Source organism: Mustela putorius, unplaced genomic scaffold (genome assembly GCF_011764305.1).
Source record: "Mustela putorius furo isolate JIRA1106 unplaced genomic scaffold, ASM1176430v1.1 tig00003845_pilon_pilon_pilon, whole genome shotgun sequence".
NCBI lineage: Eukaryota > Metazoa > Chordata > Mammalia > Carnivora > Mustelidae > Mustela > Mustela putorius.
Window position 1 is genome coordinate 82,562,114 of NW_025421998.1, and position 19,525 is coordinate 82,581,638.

Consider the following 19,525-nt stretch of genomic DNA (forward strand, 5'->3'; position numbering starts at 1 on the left):
ATTTTCATTTCATTCCCATTCCAAGAAAGTTAAGTTGAAAAGTGCACGTTTCCACAGTTCAACTACAGTATCAAATGGACAAAATAAATTCTATAATTTGTAAGACCACAAAGAGTTAAACCGCTGAACCAGAAATAATGAAAGTAACCTATTACTTATTAAAATATTTTAAGGAATTTATATCAGTTCTTTAAAGCAAGAAAATAATACCATTACAATATTGCTAACTTCATCATACATGGGCAATACACTTAATCCAACAAATATTCAGTTTCACAAAGACTTTATTAGCCTACAACCTGCCTTCATCACATAAAGCTACTTCAGATCTCAAGTTGGCCTATAAAACAATCTCATTTCTGATAAAATCATTGATTTATAAATAAATTTCACTGAGAACAAAACTGATCTTCAAATCAAGACCCAGAAAAAAATAGAAAGGTTATTCTTTTTTTAATGCTCTTCTTACCGTCCCCAAGAAATTAATGAATTTACTCATTCTTTGCTCTAACCTTCTTATTTACTTAAGAATAATCTTAGTAAATTATTAGTCATATGTAACAAGTTGTTAAAGAAACAGAAATGAAAAATACCAATACTCCCTTCAAGCACTCACATTTTAACTTAGAAAAATCCTGAATATAAACTATATGGTCCATATAAACATTCAAAAACAATATCTAATATCTTGATATAAGTATATTCATAAAACTAACCTCTTTAGAAAAACACAAAAACACTCATATTAAAGTACTTGTCTAAGAAAATGAACATTAAGTATTTAATTTTATTCCCCATCATTAAATTACTGATACCATTTTAACACAAATGTATAGTTGCAGTATAAGAATACTTAGCTGTAAAATGCATAACTGAATATATGGATAATACTTACTGTCATCCATCTGGAGACTTGGTGGGCAGTAGAATTTTTTATGGGTAATTAAATTTGGTAATCCTCTGAAGAGACTGCGGCATAATTTACATTCAAAAATAGTGTCCACATCTTTTAATAAAATGTGCTTAAGTTGTTTAGTTCCTGAAGGAAAAAGAAAATAAAACTTAACACAAAAGGTAAATTTAATGTGCATTTTTAAACTGGGCAACCACTGTTGACAATCCAAAGTGCAATTAATCTTTGCAAACAAAATACAGGCATTGCCAATTTCCACCATTTGTATTCAGAACTAACTTATAAACTAAATTCTAAGTAAAATTCTAACATCACCTGGATATTGTGACAGCTAAAACTGATTTTTTTTTTCTAATTCAGCAGCCAATCAATTCTTAGGATATCCCAACAGTGGTTTCAACATCTGGCTAATCATCACAATAACCTAGGAATAATGATGTACATGAACCCCCTCTAGAGATCCTGATGCAATAGATATGGAAGGGAAAAGAATTAAACATACCCCTCCTCCACCAACTCCCTACTCCTTGCCAAAGTTTCTTGCTGCTCCCTTCTGCATTAAGACGTGAATATAGAGTTCTGTAATACGTTTTCCCGATTCCTTAAAGAGAGTCCAAACTGTCACAAGACTGCATGTGATTTTTCTTTTTTTTTTTTTTAAAGATTTTATTTATTTATCGGGGGGGGGGGGGAGAGCGAGCACAGGCAGACAGAATGGCAGGCAGAGGCAGAGGGAGAAGCAGGCTCCCTGCCGAGCAAGGAGCCCGATATGGGACTCGATCCCAGGACGCCGGGATCATGACCTGAGCCGAAGGCAGCTGCTTAACCAACTGAGCCACCCAGGCGTCCCGTGATTTTTCTTTTTAAACTCAGCTCAAATTACTTCAGGTTCTGGGCCAACATGGGATTATGGTCACTGAGTGTCAGAGTATAGAATCCTTATCCATAATTTGAATTTTGCTTAGGCCTCCTGATACCACTATAAATTTATTCAAAGCCTTTCTCCCTCAAAAACTCACTCCAACTAATTAAATACTGATAGTTTACAGTTTAAACTAATTTAAAGCCTGTCTTCCCCACTAGATTATAAACTCCAAAGCAGCCAAGACCAAACCTGTCTTATTTATAACTACAAAGTATTCAGCTCTGGCAATGCTCAATATTAAAAGTAGTTGAAGAAATGCCACTGATACAAGGAATCTAAGTATTATGACACAAGACCAAAAGGCAGAGGAAAAAAAAATGACAATGAGCATCCAATCTCTAAAATAAGAACATCCACCAGGAATAAAACACAAATAGGATTTGTGTTTTAAATTTAAATTTGCCATTATTTCCTACAGGTTTCTGCCATAGGTAAACTGACAAAATTGATCTGCCATGCTTTACTAATTAATTAGCCTTTAATTGCCTCAAATAAAAAAAATGCTAATAATATTGACTTCAATATTAAACGTGTCCAGAAAAAAATCTTTAAAACTATCTAGGTGCAAAGTGTCCTTCTATCATTCCACAAGTACTTAACACTCTGTTAAGCTCTGGGACTACTAAAGAGTAAACACCCTATACTATCCATCTTCTAAAATGAACACACCAAACCAAACCTATCTTAAACAATCATGAAAGAATATATGAACTTAAATCCCAGAAAAATTAAATTACACATCTGGGTTTTTACTGGGGAAAAAATAAATATAAGGAAATCATTTCCACCACTTCTCAAATCCGAATCAATGGTTTACTGCACTAAACCATATTACCACAAAATTAGAAAACATAAATTTAAAAAGATTCAGAGGACAGCCTGAGTATTATTCTTAATATAAGGTAAAATCAGGGTACCCGGGTGGCTCAGTAGGTTAAGCCTCTGCCTTCAGCTCAGGTCATGATCTCAGGGTCCTGGGACTGAGCCTCACTTTGGGCTCTCTGCTCAGCAGGGAGCCTGCTTCCCCCGTGTCTCTGCCTACTTGTGATCTCTCTCTCTCTGTCAAATAAATAAAAATCTTAAAAAAAATAAATAAAGGTAAAATCATACATACATACACATACACACAAACACACACATGCATGCACTTTCTTAGTCCACTTCGCATTACAAAATATACTTGCAAAAGACTGCTTTTGTTTAGTTCATAGTTAACCTCCTAAGTGACTGACAAACTATGAGAGGTAGACTGATGATAAAAATATTTTAGATAAACCTAACCTATTTATAGAAGTATAGTTAAGTGTAGCACCAGTAAGAGAAAAACATAGAAAATTTTGCACACTTTAATTCCAAATTGAAATACCTGCTAGAACCATACTAAAGATTCAATTCTGCCTTTAAAAACAGTCAAAAAAAGATTGAAGAGGAATGCAAAAACAAGCTGAACTAGGTTTAAAAACCCAATTGAAGATTTAAATAGGAAATACGAGGTTATACATAAAAAACAGATACTGCTAAAAATACAAGACTGCATCCCTAAATCAGAGATCTCACTTTGTCCATCAGGTTTGCTCAACTATAAAAATTAATTAATCAAAAGTTAAAAAGGGGGCGCCTGGGTGGCTCAGTGGGTTAAGCCTCTGCCTTTGGCTCGGATCATAATCTCAGGGTCCTGGGATCAAGCCCCACATGGGGCTCTCTGCTCAGCGGGGAGCTTGCTTTCTTCTAAAAAATTTTAAAGAGAAACAGATAGGTATTCTTGTTTAGTCCTGGTTATAGAACTAGTTATATTCAGCAGAGTGCATATTTGTTTCCAATAGCATCCCCCCCCCCACAAATCTCTGGCCCTACTCTTAACTCATCAGTCTTAATTATCATTCACAAATCCTTCCCCCACCCCATCCCACCTACACACACACACACACACACACACACACACACAAGCACAGTTGTGTTGACACAGGTACATCAAATTTCTTTCAGAGTCATGGGTTCACCAAATTATTTCTCTCCCTCCTCAGGACTTCACCTATGTTTTTTTTTCTCCCACTGCCCCGGTCTGGCTCACTTCTAGTAATCCTTCAAACCCTGGGGCGCCTAGGTGGCTCAGTTGGTTAAATGACTGCCTTCCGCTCAGGTTATGGACCCTGGAGTCCCAGGATCTAGCCCCAGGATCAAGCCCCAGAATCGAGCCCCAGGTTCAAGTCCCAGAATTGAGACCCAGATTCGAGACCCAGGATCTAGCCCCAGAATCAAGCCTCAGAATCGAGCCCCAGGATCGAGTCATGTATCCTACCCTCCCCACTCTCATGCTCACTGTCTCTCTCTAATAAATAAAATCTTAAAACAAACACACAAAATTCCAGGTTAGAAGTCACTTCCCCCAGGAAGCCTTCTGATTGCTAGTTTCTGTTAAAATTCTTCACCCCTATTCCTACCGCACCCTATACATCTGTACTGTATTATCCCAATATCTTGTAATTATTTTTCTGTAGTCCCATTAAGCTGGAGGCTATAAAAGGATGGAGAAGATACCTTTAATGCTCATCGACTATATCCCCACCTCTCAGGACTACGCTTGACTGAGGTTTGTTAAATGACATACTAGAAGCTTTATGTTTAAGGAAACCTTCTCTATAGATTTTTTTTTTTTTTTTAGGGTATAATAAAGTTGCCTGGGAAGCCAAAAAAGAGACCTCAAAGATTTTTCTAATTCAACTTACACACTTTACAAATGAGAAAAATACGACATTGCCCATTCCATAAATACAGACAATAGAAGTTTTCCCCTAAGTCAGTTTTAGCTGTCATTTAAGGTTTTGATGTTTTTCCCATGTGGTCATAATGGCTTTGGACATAATGGTCTCATTAACTACCATTTTTGACTGCTCTGCTCACTAACAATTAGACACAGCCAATCATCTGTGCCTCTGTCAACAGCTAAAACTTTCTGTCACCTGAGATAACAGACATGGGCATCTGGACAGCAATATAAAGTTCTTCCACTGCCCTTGATCCTGAAAGAGACCCATGCATATTCTTACTCTTCATTATTCCTTTTCCTGTAGGAGTAACGTTTTCTTGCCCTAGATCTTATAAAACTATCTTAGAAGTCACTGTTTACTGATTACATTAATCAGTATCTTTCAAAAAAAAAAAGAAACAGCCCTCCTAAAGCTTTTGATAATTAGAAATTAACTAATTAGTGAATATTTCAGATTCTCATAATAGATGCTCAGTAAAAATTACTCATACCCCAACAAAGGTTTAGTCATATGCTATTCCTTAACATCAAATACATTGTATGTACTGAGAAAAATATTTACAAGACTTTTTTTCAAAAGGAATCAGTATTCAGTTTTACATTAGGGTGGAGGGGCAGTCACTTTACATGATGAGATATTAATTCTAACTCTTCTGGGCCAAAGATAAGCTTTCATTTTTTTCCTTAATATATGGATATGTTGGTCAATGACCATTTTAAGTTGTAGCAGTAATGATTTTTAAATGGTATACTGCTTGCTTTATGATTCACACATTTTTAGCATGACTGTTTAAACGCACTGCAAGCAAAGCTGTAATTCCTGTCAAAACTGATTTTCAAGGCCAGTTTATGAAGGAAATTTCTAACTGATCATCCCTTAACAAAAGTTCTTAAAGAGGGGGCATTTAAGAAAATTTAAATTTATTTCTTAAAACTACCACCTGCAAGAGTTGGTTTAAAAAATTACTAGGTTAGGGGCGCCTGGGTGGCTTAGATGGTTAAGAGTCTGCCTTCAGCTCAGGTCATGATCTCAGGGTCCTAGGATCAAGCCCCACATCAGGCTACCTGCTCAGCAGAGTCTACTTCTCCCTTTCCCTCTGCCTCTCCCCTGCTTGTGCGTGCTCTCTCTCAAATGAATAAAATCTTTCTTAAAAAATTACTAGGTTAATTATGGAACAGTGCTACATACAATAAATGTACAATCAGAACAAAATGATTCTAGTGCCTACTTGGTTAATATTTTAATCTTACAAACATTTTTTGGACACCTACTAAATATGAGTTTGCCATGTTATTACTGGAAACATGAGAGTGAAGGATCTGATCTGTGCCCTTAAGAAATTCCCAGACTAATATAAATGTCTGCTCCTCTAGGAACATAGCCTCAGATGACATTCTTTGAAGAATATAAGAACAACAATCAAACAAATAAATCTACATCTGTCTTATTCATGCAAAAAATATCTAGTCTGATTTTAAATTTCCTAAAATTGTTATGTAACAACCAAAAACAAAACCTATATGATAACGATGTTCTCTTATGTATCTCCGAAAAATCACACTTCCATCCTCAGTTTTTGTTTGTAGTCAGGACTAAGGCATCACCATCCAGAAACAGCTTACACTAAATGCAGGTAATGTTTTAAACAGTATAAAACCAAAACGAAACAAAAAACTCTTCTAAGAAGTTAAATGACCAAACCTAAGACGATAATGACAATAGCAAATACTATACAAAGCTAACTCTTATTTTTCACTACAATTCACTCCTCCCTAAGAGTCAGAAAAGATGCTCTTCCTTGCACACAGTAGTAGTGTATTTTATAGAATCTTTTTTCTATGATATTATATATATTTTTATAACATTATATATTTCAAGGATTCAAAAAAACAATATCGACTTCATAAGAAAGACCAGTTTTAAATATCAGACTAAATACTTATCCTTCTCTTTTCTCTCCATGAATATTAGACTAACTAATTATCCTTCTTTTTTCTCCCCATTTTTCTGTTTCTAATCTTAGGGCATTCAATAGCTCCTTTGCCTCTACCAGAAGACTGAGAGACTAAGAAAGAATATTAAGCTCAATTAAATCGATGTTAATAAATGTCTCATAGAAGTACACCTTCTTTGTTGTTGCTGTTGTTACTTAAAATTCAGTTTGAGGAGAGAGGTCAGGAAGGAAGCTAAAATAAAAGTGTCAATAAAAAGAAGACAAATTTGAAGACATCGAGTCACAGATGTGATCTGAGAAGGACTAACAGAGCTAAGGCAGCGCTCTAGCAAAAGGCAGGACCCAGTCAAGATAGTACAGAAGCCAGGGATACAGAGCAAACAGCATGTCTCAAAGTCATTAAACCATCAGGGATTTCAGAGTAGAATCTGTAGGCTGGAGCAAAATAGGCAACTTTCTAAAAAATGAGGTATCTATCTATGGACAAATGTCAAACAACAGCAAAATGTACTTTTAATAAAGCAAAAATACATAACAGTGGGCAGAATCAGCTACCATTAGTACTGGGGGGAAAAGTGAGGGATATATGCTTGTACATGTATACAGGGTCTCTAGAAGAAAACACATAAATCATATAGCAGTGGTTGCCTGAGCAGAGACTTATTTTTGTATTTCTATACATCCTTTTATACTTCCTTATTATTTTTAAACCATGGGCACTTATGACTTAATCCAATAATATTACTTATTCCAATATAGGAATATTACTTAATTCCAAAAAGAAAAATCTGTTCAAATTAATTTACAAGTGAAGTGGCCAGAAATAAAAAGATATCAGAGGTCAAGAAAGATTTATCATTTAAAACCAGAAAAACAGTCCAAAGTAAAGACTAAAGTGTGAGGCAAAGAAAACAAGTCAAAACTGATCATGCAGTCAGTACAGCACATGTGGGGCTGGCAGACCAAAAAAAAAATGAGTTAACTCATTCCTCAGCCTTTAATGAACTTCCAGCTTGGGTAGGAATTAATACCAGGCCACAGACAGCCAAGTGTGGACAGAAGGTGAGTAACTTAGAAATGGTATAATAGTTGAAGACAGCTATCTGAGCTTAAAGATTAAGCTAGATATCCTAACACATTACTAATGCCCCACCTGACTGAGCCTCCATAGGTTAGTGAGAGCAAAAGCACAGACTTCGGATAGTTCTTTCAAATGCAGTGTCTGTAACCCAGCTGCAATGGAAAGAGTCTAGAAACCAATGAGTCACTGAAGGTGTGGCTGAGAGTAGAATGGGACCAGGAAGAACTTAGAGGGTAAGAATGGATCTTCGTCCCTAGGTCATGTGGCCCAAACTTCCGTTCTATCCTCCCAAAGTTTCAGTTAGCCCGGGCTTGGATACTTCAGTGCCAAAGAGCTACCTTAGCAAACTTTAGATTGTACTGATGAAGAGATTACAATCTTGAGGAAAATAAAATTGCTTAGTTCTGAGACACATTAACGAAGTAAAAGAATTCCTTTCTTTAAATCCAAAATTAGTTCTTTCTATTGCTAAGCATATTTCTAAATCACTTCTAATTTAAATCACTGGGTACTCAGAATTAAATTTATAGTATTTTCAGAATTTTCCTAAATAAAAAATAACTCAGAAGGCAAATGTGAATTTAAAAGGTCAGAAGGGGACATTTAAAAAAGAACATTTTACCCATTTCACAGACACTTTTCGGCTAAAGAAACAGCAAATACAGGAAACAGACATGAGCACAATGCAAAAAGAAAACAATTTCCTTTCTAAATATTCATCTTCCAAAGTTAAACATAGATTTTGAGAACAGGATCTTCTTGAAAAGGTGTATTTTATAAGACAAAGCATTTATGAATGAACCAATTCTAACTTCTTAATCAAATAACACTATAATAAATTGAAGTAAGTATAAAATAATCTTATTCATTTCAAATTTTGGATTTTAAAAAAGAAACCTATGGGGTGCCTGGTTGGTTCAGTCAGTTAAGCATTGACTCCTCTTGATTTCAGCTGAGGCCATGATGTCAGGGTTTTGAGATCCAGACCTGCATCTGCCTCCACACTGGGTGTGGAGTCTGCTTAAGATTCTCTCCTCCACCCCCCTCCTACCACAGTCCCCAGCCCCTCTCTCACCTCTCTTAAGAAAAAGAAAAAGAAAAGAAAAAACCCTATAGCAAAGAATATAAAAAATGTGAAAAGCAATAACCTTCATTCCCTTGAGAAAGAACAAAAAGAATTACCTACCAAAAGTAGCTAAAAAACTCTTACTATGACCAGAAACTAACCATTCTTCTGTTATGCCGGAAATATATTATAAATACCACCTCTAGTAAGTAAAATTTTAATTGTATTTATCATAGGAAAATCTGACCTATCAGTTACTTTATTTTACTATCAAAAATAAAAACAACAAGACACCCTAAAATAGACTGTGCCACCATTCAACATGAGCAAGGCATGGATACACGCTCAATACTTAACTGATTTAAATATACATAAAAGCAAAGCCGTGAGTACTACAGATTAAAGACTGATTAAAATTAATAGATTAAAAATGGATTAAAAATCTATTTAAAATTAGATTAAAAATCCAAGAAACAGATCTCGGGAACTCAGAAATAAAAATAATTTTTATTTTAGATTAAGTAGCAATCTATTTCTTAGATCCTAAAATATGGCAAATATGTTATTTCTCTTTACAATGACTTAAAAATAAGCACCTCACAGCATTTATCAATACAAAACAATTGGTTACATACAAATTATCTTTTCCTTTTAATCTCAAATTTTTTATTAGAATAGTAAACTTTAGAATAGTAACAAAAGATATTCTAACCCTTAAGTTTCCATCAATTAAGTGTCCCATCAATCACGTGTGTTTGCTTATTTATATCTGACTCAACAGTCTGCGATGTCAGAGAAGCCAAATCTACAAAAGGTGGATAAGTGGATCATAAGAACCACAATCTATGATCTCACCGAGAAAGGAGTTCTAACAGTTCTCAGCCATGGATATGTAGTAAGCAACACATGTTTTAAAGCACTGGACTCCAATTGTACAAATATACTTCTTATACATCCAATTATTATAATGATCTAATAGAAAGTGAAGCTAAACAAATGTATCCAAAGAGACCAGGGACTGGAATAAGTATTTTTCCTGTCTTGTGCTCTATCAAAGATGTTGAAACTCCAGGGTTAGGTGAGTCATATAAACAGAGATGATAAAGTAATTAATCTTGAACAAGTGACATCTCAGATATTCTGAATAAATAATCTACTCTGCCAATGATTATAAAGACCTAGTATAATTTACTAGTGCCCACTGAGGGTTTACAAAGATATGCCAAAAAATTTAACAATAACTTGTTGAGAAGAGGCATGTTACCAATAAAGATACCATATATATTTCTTTAAACCACACTAAGTTTATTTCTATATTAGTATATAATATATAGTACTGAAAAAGATTCTAAATCAAGTCAATATTTATTCATCCACTTTTTAAAAATTTGACAATTAAAAATATTCTATAAAACCAACATACACATTTTAATATTTTTTAAAAATTTATTCTAAGGATTTCTAGGTAGTTTTTAACTATTATGTGAAGATTGAAAAATACATCCTAAAACATTCATACCTGATCGAAAGCACTCAATTATTTGTTGAATACCAGATTTGGATGTCTGTAGTGGTTGCTGTAACAAAGGAGCATCTCCAGGTTCCAGGATATAAACTACATGGAAGACAAACACCCACCCCAATCCCCACAAAAAAAGGGTTATTTAAATCATTTACTATTGAAGAAAAACAATGGTTTGCTACAATCATGTTAATGATAATCACACTTGTTCGTATATACTTCACCACCATCTTTGTAAGGCACAATGAAATAATGGGAAAAAAATAACTAAGATTATTCTCAATTCAAGGCTAAATTAAAGCTACTTAAGGCTTCAAATGCAAAGATTTACTATTTTGGTATTTACTACATATTTGTCATGTTTGCCTTTTTGTTCCCCTTGAAGAGGAGCCTCTGTATTTAATCAAAATTCTAGGGCAGCGATGTCCTAGCCACATCTCATAAACCGTTCCAGAACCCTCTGGACAATCTACTACAGCTCTCTGGGCAATTATGAGAGCAAAACTCAAAAACCACTGCCTAAGGAAAGGACTAGTGAAGTGCACAATGACAGATGTTCAAGAATGTTCACTGCAGCCTCTAAATAATAGAGAAAAAATTTCAAACAAATTAAAAATCTCTCAATAGGAGCCAGACTAAATAAACTATGAAACAGCCCTACAACAGAGTCCTTCCTTCACAGCTCTTAGAAAGCATGAGCTAAATCTACATATACCAACAACAAAAGTTGTCAAAAATAGATTGCTGAGCAACAAAAACAGGTTAGAGAATATGATCTCACTTATATTAATATATATTTCAATAGATACAGAAAGAAATGTAATGTACATGTGTGTTTATGTATAGCCACTAATATAAACATAAAAAGTCTAGCAAGATACCAACAAAACAAGGGTTCTGTCAGGGTGGACTTTACAGGAGTGATTTTCATTTTCGGCCTCACACTTTGTTAGTGTTTCAGAGCCTGGGTTTTTAGAAGTATGCAGTTTAAAACACACACACACACACACAAAAACACACACACACATTTATATAATAAGTAAAAATACTATTTCCACTTTAAAAATAAAAATTTTCATTTTCATATACAGATGTCTTCTTTCCAAAATTCACAGTATAATTATATAATAAATTAAATTATGATAATATGAAAAAAGGTAACTGAAAAGGAAAACAGTTTTCCATCAGATACTAAAGATACAGCTATGGTAGGAAAAAAACAGCCATTTTAATTAACTTTTTTCAATATGTTATAATGTTCTACTCAACTATTACCATCTTAACCCAGGATCATCCACTCTGTGGGAAAATAAGGAGGATTACTTCAATAATGTGTGCTGCTACTGCTTCAGGGCCTGGTCTTGGCTTTCTGATAAGGGCTAAAGCCTACTGTGCTATGTATATAGACACAGCCTTAGATTCTACGTTAAGGCTTCAAATCTTGTCTCAGTGTATACAAGTTGGACGGAACTATCTCAGGACCAAGTCATTTTATTAAGTACAACTTTCCCAATTTTAAGAGATATGTAAGGAGTATTTTAAATGAATTAAAAACATGCACACACCCACAACTCATTTTGAGAACATCTGACATTGGCATTACCCGCAGTGATCAAAAATACAAAGACTACAGACCTGGACTTACTACACTGAAATATTTTTCTAACATTTATTAGATACAACTAAAGCAAATTAAACTCTCTGATCTCTTTCCCATCTCTAAAATGGGGTTAATAAAAGTACCTAAATTATAGAGTTCTACGAGGATTAAATGAGCTAATGTAGGTTAACTACTAGTTAAAACAGGGCCTGGGATATAGTAAGTGTTCAATAAATGTTCTATCACCACCACCACTGCCGCCATCATCATGTACAAATCAATTGCTTTCTGACATCAGAAACTGAAAAACTGTTTCCAAAATCTAAAAAGTAGAATTCAACCCTTTAAAGATGCAATAACAGAAGTTTATAAATAGACTGATGATACCATTATTTGGATTAGATGGATCTCTTTTCATGATTTGTACAAAACAAATGACAAATAAAAATAATAACTACAAAAGAGAGGGTAGAAACTATACAGTTATAAAGAACTAAAAGTATCAAGGTTTGGCTCTATAAGTAGCAAGAATTTTAGAAAGGGAAAATTTTTTAAAAAACAGTAATGAGTAAGGGAGGGATATGGAGAAAAAAAGAAATTTGTCCTCAGAGTCCCCTTTCCTCATTTAAAAATGCTCCATGAAATAAGTCAATCAGCGAAAGACAATTATCATATGATCTCCCTGACATGAGGAATCTGAGAAGCAAAGTGGGGGGTTTGGGGAGTAGGGAAGGAAAAAATAAACAAGATGGGATCAGAAGGGAGACAAACCATAAGAGACTCAATCTCACAAAACAAACTGAGGGTTGCGGGGGGTGGGGTTTGGGTTATGGACATTGGGGAGGGTATGTGCTATGGTGAGTGCTGTGAAGTATGTAAGCCTGACGATTCACAGACCTGTACCCCTGGAACTAATGATATGTTATATGTTAATAAAAATAAGTAAGTCAATAAATAAAATAAAAATGCTCCAGAAAACTTTAATACACCAGCTTCCATTTCCACAAAAGAACATCTGATTTCAAAACTACAGCAGAATTTGTTACCTAATCACCTTCAGAACACTACTACCACTACACACATCAACATCCTGAAACACCATTCAAAATAACCCCTGAGTTAGCTTAGTCATCCATGGAAACACCCATTTAGCATACAGATCTATGTAGTTCCCACTGTAAAACAAACAAAAACCTAAAAAACTTTATATATTAGTATTTTATAAAAGTTTCCTCTCCTATATCCTATCATCCCTCCCAAGATCAGTTTACACAACCATTAGGAAAAAAGCCATCATCTCCCTCTAATCACAACACCCAAACCCTCAGAAGTTAACATATGTCTTTATATTTTTCCAAGAACACACTTCCCAGAATCAAATACCTATTTTTGTAACAGTCTCTCCTACCTTAAAAAAAAGCCCCTTAAAATAACTTTCTGCTTATGATGTCTGGGATTTACTTACAAATAATACAGGGCAGGGAAGCAGTGGGAGGGTGGAAAACGGAACTGGGAAGAAGCGAGAATAGAGGGAAAAAAAAGAGATTGTCCATGTATCGATATGTTGTGTGATGCTTACAACAGGTTCCTTACACCATTCTCTCTACCTTTGAATTCTGAAAAGTTCTGTAAGAAACATTCTTAAAACATAAATAAGAAAGTACTTTACATACACTGACAGGCTTATATCACCACCCTTCACTACACATTGATCCATCCTATTAAGGTCTCCTCAGGAACACACTGCTCAGGGATCAGCCCCACTACTCATAATTCAAAAGAGGCTAGATCCCTGATGATTGCCCATTAAAAGAACTTCTCAAACACCATGTCATCTTCTTCCCTCCATCTGAAGGCATCCTCTTTTTAAAACTATCATAACATATTCCTTTCAGTACTGGAAAAACCTTCCACACAGCACTTATCTTCCTCTGAAATAATGACAATTAACTATCCTGTAAGTTAACAAACGTCTAGCTTTCCACCAAACTACTCTTCAGAAAGTATTTAATCTAGCTAAGAAAGCAAAGAATCACAACTACTTATGACCTGGTAGTCTGAAAAATAAACTGCATTCAAAAGGTTTCTGGCAAAAGAAATTTAATTTTTTAAAATTAATGCAACTTAGAGGACTTCTTGTTAATGAGGGAGGGAAAAAAAACAAAGAAGTTCCAATACATATTAAAAAGTTCAACTCTGAAAATCATCCTGAAAAAGACATTAAAGTCTCTAGAAAACTTTATCAGAATACACCAAATAAAGTATGGTCACAAATTATTCAATTACTTGTCTGTATCTATTTCTTCCCACTCAAAAGTTCTATGAGGAAATGACCTTATCTCTTTTGTTCACCACTTACATGCACATCGCCTTGGACAGTGCCTAGCACCTAACAGGTGCTCAATAATAATTTGTCAAAGAAATAAATACATGAACACAAACTTCTTCTTAAGTAAAAGGTTTTATTTAAAATGGTTTCATTAACCAATTCAACTTAAATGACTTGAAATGTTCTAAAAAAAAAAAAAACTGGAATAAAAGATCAGTGAACTACAAGTATAAAAGGCATTCACAGCCTTCTACTTCAAAACTAACAAATTCCATTCAATATTTGATAAAATATAAATGACACACAAAATGTGCAGTATGAAGGGGTGCTGATAGGTCAGGGGCAGCTGAACACAAACTGGATCCCATCCTGGGACTGTATTATTAGCAGAGGTAAGTTATTACTGATTTCCAATAAGCCGGGCCAGGGGGGTGGGGGTGGCTGGGACAGGGCCACAGTACATGTGTACCAAAGTTTTCTGAAAATGGGAGTTCTTCCTCTTTACCACTGCCATTTTTTCCCATTAGTCAAAAAAGTCCTCTATCTGAACTCCACTGTGCCAGAACCAAGTACACTTAGAGCAGTTAAAATACTCCAACAAAAAAACAAGCAAAAGCATAAAAAGTCCTAATAATTTTTAGGTCAAAAATAATGATAAACACCTGCCTTTAAACTAGAATAGCCTTTGTTTGGTTTAGTGACATATGTACTCAATGATTCCCTTTTAACTTGTACCTCTAAATGTTTCTGACAAAACATATCAAACTTCGAGTAACTAGAAAACTCAAGTTTACATACCACATTTATCAAATTAGTCTTCTAATATTCTTCAAGAGACTGGAAAAAGGAACTTTTTCATTCCATCAATCCAACTAAAAACAGTCCTAATGAATAAACTACCCTAAAAATACTTATGTACTCTACCTCAATAACCAGATTTTTTAATTTTGCAATACAGTATATTCTGCGCAAGAAAATTTTTTAAAGGTTGCAGTCAGCAAAACCTGATTCTTCCAACAAGCTCAGTTTAACAAACTTTTTTAACCCAACCACACTCACTTTTAGGCTTTAACCGCTAAACCCTGGGGAATATGCGCAAGAAACTTCATTTTTAAAAGTTTAAATGACTCCCCTTTCACAAAGACATGCTACTATTCTGCTACCTATTTTCTCCTCTGTCTTCAGTTTTTTAAACATTCAAAGGACACGGGGCAACTAGTCCTAACTGCAGCCTGCCTCAAAAGAAGGAAAAGGAACTGAGTGATTGATCTTGTGGAAAAGATTTAAGGTGACACTTGCAGTACTTTTTTAAGGGATCAGGCAGAGGAGACCTCTTGTTTATACAAGCTTTTAGCTTCATAACTAGTTTTATACGCCTGCTTACTTAGACATGACTTCTTGGGCAGGAGGAAAAGAAAACTGGAAGGAAACACAAGGCTGTGACGGAGGGCAAAGTAACTGGAGGGGAAAGGAATATACCTGGTTCACAGCATCCGTGATGATGGTGGTCAGTCTGACAGTATTTGTCCCTTAAAGGCATTTTCAGTGGGCGAGACCTACTTTCCTTTCACTGTAAGAAGCTCTTCATTGCGGCTTGGCTGTTGAAAGAAGCACAAACCCGTCACTCACCCTGAACTTCCTTGGGGGGGCTCTGGCTCTATTTTCCACATACGTTCCCTCCACCCGCCCTCCGTTCTCCCTCCACGGTACCCGTACCTTCTTCTAGAACCTACAGGAGAAAAACGCACGAAGGCTTCTCCAGCCCCAACTCCCGCACAGGTTCAGCACCCTACCCGGAAACGCAGCCTGGGGCGCGCAGCGCAAGGCGAGGGCCTGGCCGGCTGCGCGGGCGGCAGCGGCCTCGCCGGCCCGGGCGGGCGCGCGCGGAGACAGAGGCGCGGAGCGCGGCGGGCACGGCCGGCGCCGGGGCCCGAGGAGCGAGCGGCGGGCGCGGCGACAGGACCGGTCGAGGTGCGGCTCCCGCCGGCGGCCGGCCCACGCCGCGCCCTCCCGCCACGCACGTGCGTTGGGGTCTCCGCGGTGGAGCCCCCGTCCCCGTAACCAAGTGCGCCCAACTTACTTAACTCCTAGGGCGGGCCGGCGGGCAGGCGGAAGGAAGGAAGGCAGGCCGGGCAGCCGCGGGGACAGCCTGGCGTGGGAGGCGGCTTCGGGCCCCACCTGGCGCAGCCTCGGCGGACCACGCGAAGGGAACCGGGGTTCGGGCCCGACGCGCTCCCAAAGAGTCCCCGCCGGCGCTGACGCGGAAGCGCCACAGCTCACCACGTCCCTCCGCGGCCGGAGGCGACGGCGACGGCGGCGGCGGCTCACGGCGTCCCTCCGCGCTGTGGAGCTGGGCGGGCGGGCGGCGCGCGGGCGCAGGCAGTTGACAGGAGGAACCGCCCCGCAGAAGCCGCCGTCGCCACCGAAGGAGCCGGAACCGGAGCGGGCAGGACCTGGGCGCCCCTCGCCGGGGCAACGGCTGCCGCCGGAGCCCGGCTCCCCCCCCTCCCAGCACCGCTCCACCTGCAACGGTCCCTCAGGCTTTTGGAGAGGGGCGGGGAAGAATGGGGGTTCCCCCCCACCTTGGGCCTCTTTTGCTAGTAGTTGTTGTTTCAGGAAACTTTATTAAGTCCGTCTCTTTCTTTCTCTGTCTCCCCCTCCCCGAAGAGCCTGAGCTACCGCCGCGGAGCGGGTAGGAAGGGGGAAGCAGAGACTCTCCCGCAGCGACTAGGGAGCGACTGACTGACCCCGGACGGAGATGGGGCGAGGGCAGGAAGTGACAAGCTCTCGGAGTGGGTGGGGGGAGTGTGGCCGGCACGCCCGGGAGCGTCGCGCGCATGCGCCCCGCCGGGCGCCCGGGCCTGTGGGGAGGCGACGCTCCACGGCCGGGCGAGGGGAGGGAACCTTGGCCAGTGGCGCTGGAGCCGCGACCCCGGGGGTCTCGGGCCGGCCACTCGTCCGCGCGTCTTCCCGCGGGCCGACGGAGAGCCGAAGCCCCGGGCTGTTGGTGCCTGGGAGACGGGCTGACGGGCAAGCAAACTGTTGCTTTTCTCCTTCCGTTGGAACCAAAACAAGGAGGGTTGGAGAAGCACGGGCATGAGCTGTAGGAAGAGGCTCGACAAATGGGTGAGCCGTGGGTAGTGGGGATTCCGAAAAGGTTGTCAGCCCGCTTACGGGAAAGGCCGATTTTTTGTTGTTGTTTTTGTTTGTTCACCCGAGAATTTTCGAAGTGTGCCTCTCAGCACTTTTGGGGTTTCATCAGGTCTTTGGGAAGAAGCTGGTGGAGGATCGGAATTGATGGCCGCGACCCCCGCTTCTGAACCTGAAGGCGGAGAAGGTGGGTCACGTGGGCAGAACGCACTTTCCCTCCAGTTCGGTGCCCGCGCCCTGCTTGGAAAATCCCCGAAGATCGCGGTCGTCTGTCAAATTCCGCAAACCCATGCGGTCGCCCCTTGGGGCAGGAGAGCCGCCGCCTCAACTCCCAGGACGGAATTTTTGTTCTACAAGCAAATACGTGTCCACTGTCGGTCGGGAATGTTAAGGGAGAAAAAGCCCTTACGCTTTATCTTCTCCCGCCGAAAGATGCACTGAAAAATCTCCGCAGTTGTGTAGCTTGAATTGTCCGTTTTCGGGGTCCTGAAAGAGCAGTTCAGTGGTAGGTAGGTTCTGTGTGTATTTTGGAAAAGCAAACGAGGGGCCGAAATCTGTTTACAAAATTCATAGGAAAGTTTGTGGTAGGTCCAGTAATTAATTGATAAACTCGTTATTGTAAAAATACTGAACGGAGGGGCGCCTGGGTGGCTTAGTGGGTTAAGCCGCTGCCTTCGGCTCAGGTCATGATCTCAGGGTCCTGGGATTGAGTCCCAGGCTCTCTGCTCAGCGGGGAGCCTGCTTCCTCCTCTCTCTCTCTGCCTGCCTCTCTGCCTGTTTGTGATTTCTCTCTGTCAAATAAATAAATAAAATCTTAAAAAAAAAAAAACTGAACGGAACATTTACATAGGTCTTGGGGGCTTGTAGCAGCTTGGTGATAGGAAAAGGAAGAGTGGTCCAAGTAATCCTTCTTTTTAAGGGAATTGCAGATACTGTGCATTCTACACACCAGTCACATACGTGGTATGATCATTTTTTTCTGTCCCATTGTCAAGAGGAGTCCTACAACATCAAACTAAAATGTAATGCCACAACCTACATGTAAGGTAAAAAATTGTGATATGGCCACGTGATGGTATTTGTTATGCAGCCAAGAAAAATCATTTTGTGTAATATTTAATTGTATGCAGTATGTTTTAGCCTATCGAAAAAAATTTAATGTGACACCTGAACAGTGGAGTTACAGGTAATTTTTATTTAACATTGGAGATCTTTGGTAAAATTTGAGTGAAATATTCATTTCCAGAGGATCTTTTCCTTCTTTTATAAACACATTTATTTAAGGCAGGTTAAAAAATGAATATACAATTTTAAGTTTACATAAATGTGAAAAGGCACTGCTTCAGATATATGAATTATAAATGTTTGCTGGCCACATATGAGTCAAAATGGTTAGCTTCCTGAGTAAATGCAAGTCTTTATACTAGAGTGGTTGGTACTAGTCGGTCCCCAAAATTGCTTACCAATAGAATGAATTTTAAACAATTTTTGAGAAATTAGAAGTATAGACAAGACTGAACATCTGTGTGGGTAAAACAGATATTGAATACTGAACCATTTTTTTAAAGACGAAACCATGGAAATTATTGAGTAAACCTTACTTTATAAATGAGAAAACTGAAATCCAGAGAGGTTAGCTGATATGCTAAAGGTCACAACGTAACAGAACTAGGACTAATACCTAGATCAGACCCTTCTATAACAATACTAGTATCTGACATGTATTGAGTAATACGTTTTAAGCTCAAGAATAACTCATTTAATCCTATTAACAATTCAATCCATTCTGCAGGGAATAGGAAACTGAGGCAGAAATAGGTTAGATAACTCCCCAAAGTTACCTGAAACATACAGATGATAGGTAACTAAGCCAGCCTTTGAACCCAAGCAGAATGGCTCTGAGACTCATGACCTTAGCCATTACCCTGTATTGCCTATACTATGTCGCCTACTTTATACCATAACCGTTTTGGATCACATTATATGTGAAAGATGAGACAGTAGACCCCGTCATTTGTGAAAGGTATTGAAATGCTATGTCAAAGTTTATGGAGTTGTTAAATCACGAGAATTTAATTGAAATTTCGTAGGGCTCTAGAGCTTAGACTTTGGGCATCATCTAGAATTATCAAACGACCTCTAAAAACACTGCACAAATCATCCCGGAAAAATTACGTCTTCCCTTCATTGTACACTGCAGCAACCTAGGTGACACAT

General features: G+C 38.5%; 1 protein-coding gene across 5 annotated transcripts in view; it reads right to left on the reverse strand.

Annotated features, from left to right (window-relative positions):
- The window catches only part of ZNF800 (zinc finger protein 800), a 48,719-nt gene extending 32,342 nt beyond the window's left edge, over positions 1-16,377 (reverse strand). For 3 of the 5 annotated variants that reach the window (XM_045062949.1, XM_045062952.1, XM_045062953.1), the window contains exons 1-4: positions 16,239-16,377; positions 15,638-15,756; positions 10,227-10,322; positions 896-1,039 (exon numbers count right to left, since the gene is read on the reverse strand). In XM_045062949.1, coding sequence (XP_044918884.1) covers positions 896-1,039; positions 10,227-10,322; positions 15,638-15,698 — 301 coding nt within the window. In that variant the 5' untranslated portion in view covers positions 15,699-15,756; positions 16,239-16,377. Of the gene's footprint in view, positions 1-895; positions 1,040-10,226; positions 10,323-15,637; positions 15,757-15,874; positions 15,974-16,238 lie in introns of those variants that run through there. The other 2 variants (XM_045062950.1, XM_045062951.1) reach the window with 2 other exon arrangements.
- Between the last annotated feature and the right edge of the window lie 3,148 nt (positions 16,378-19,525).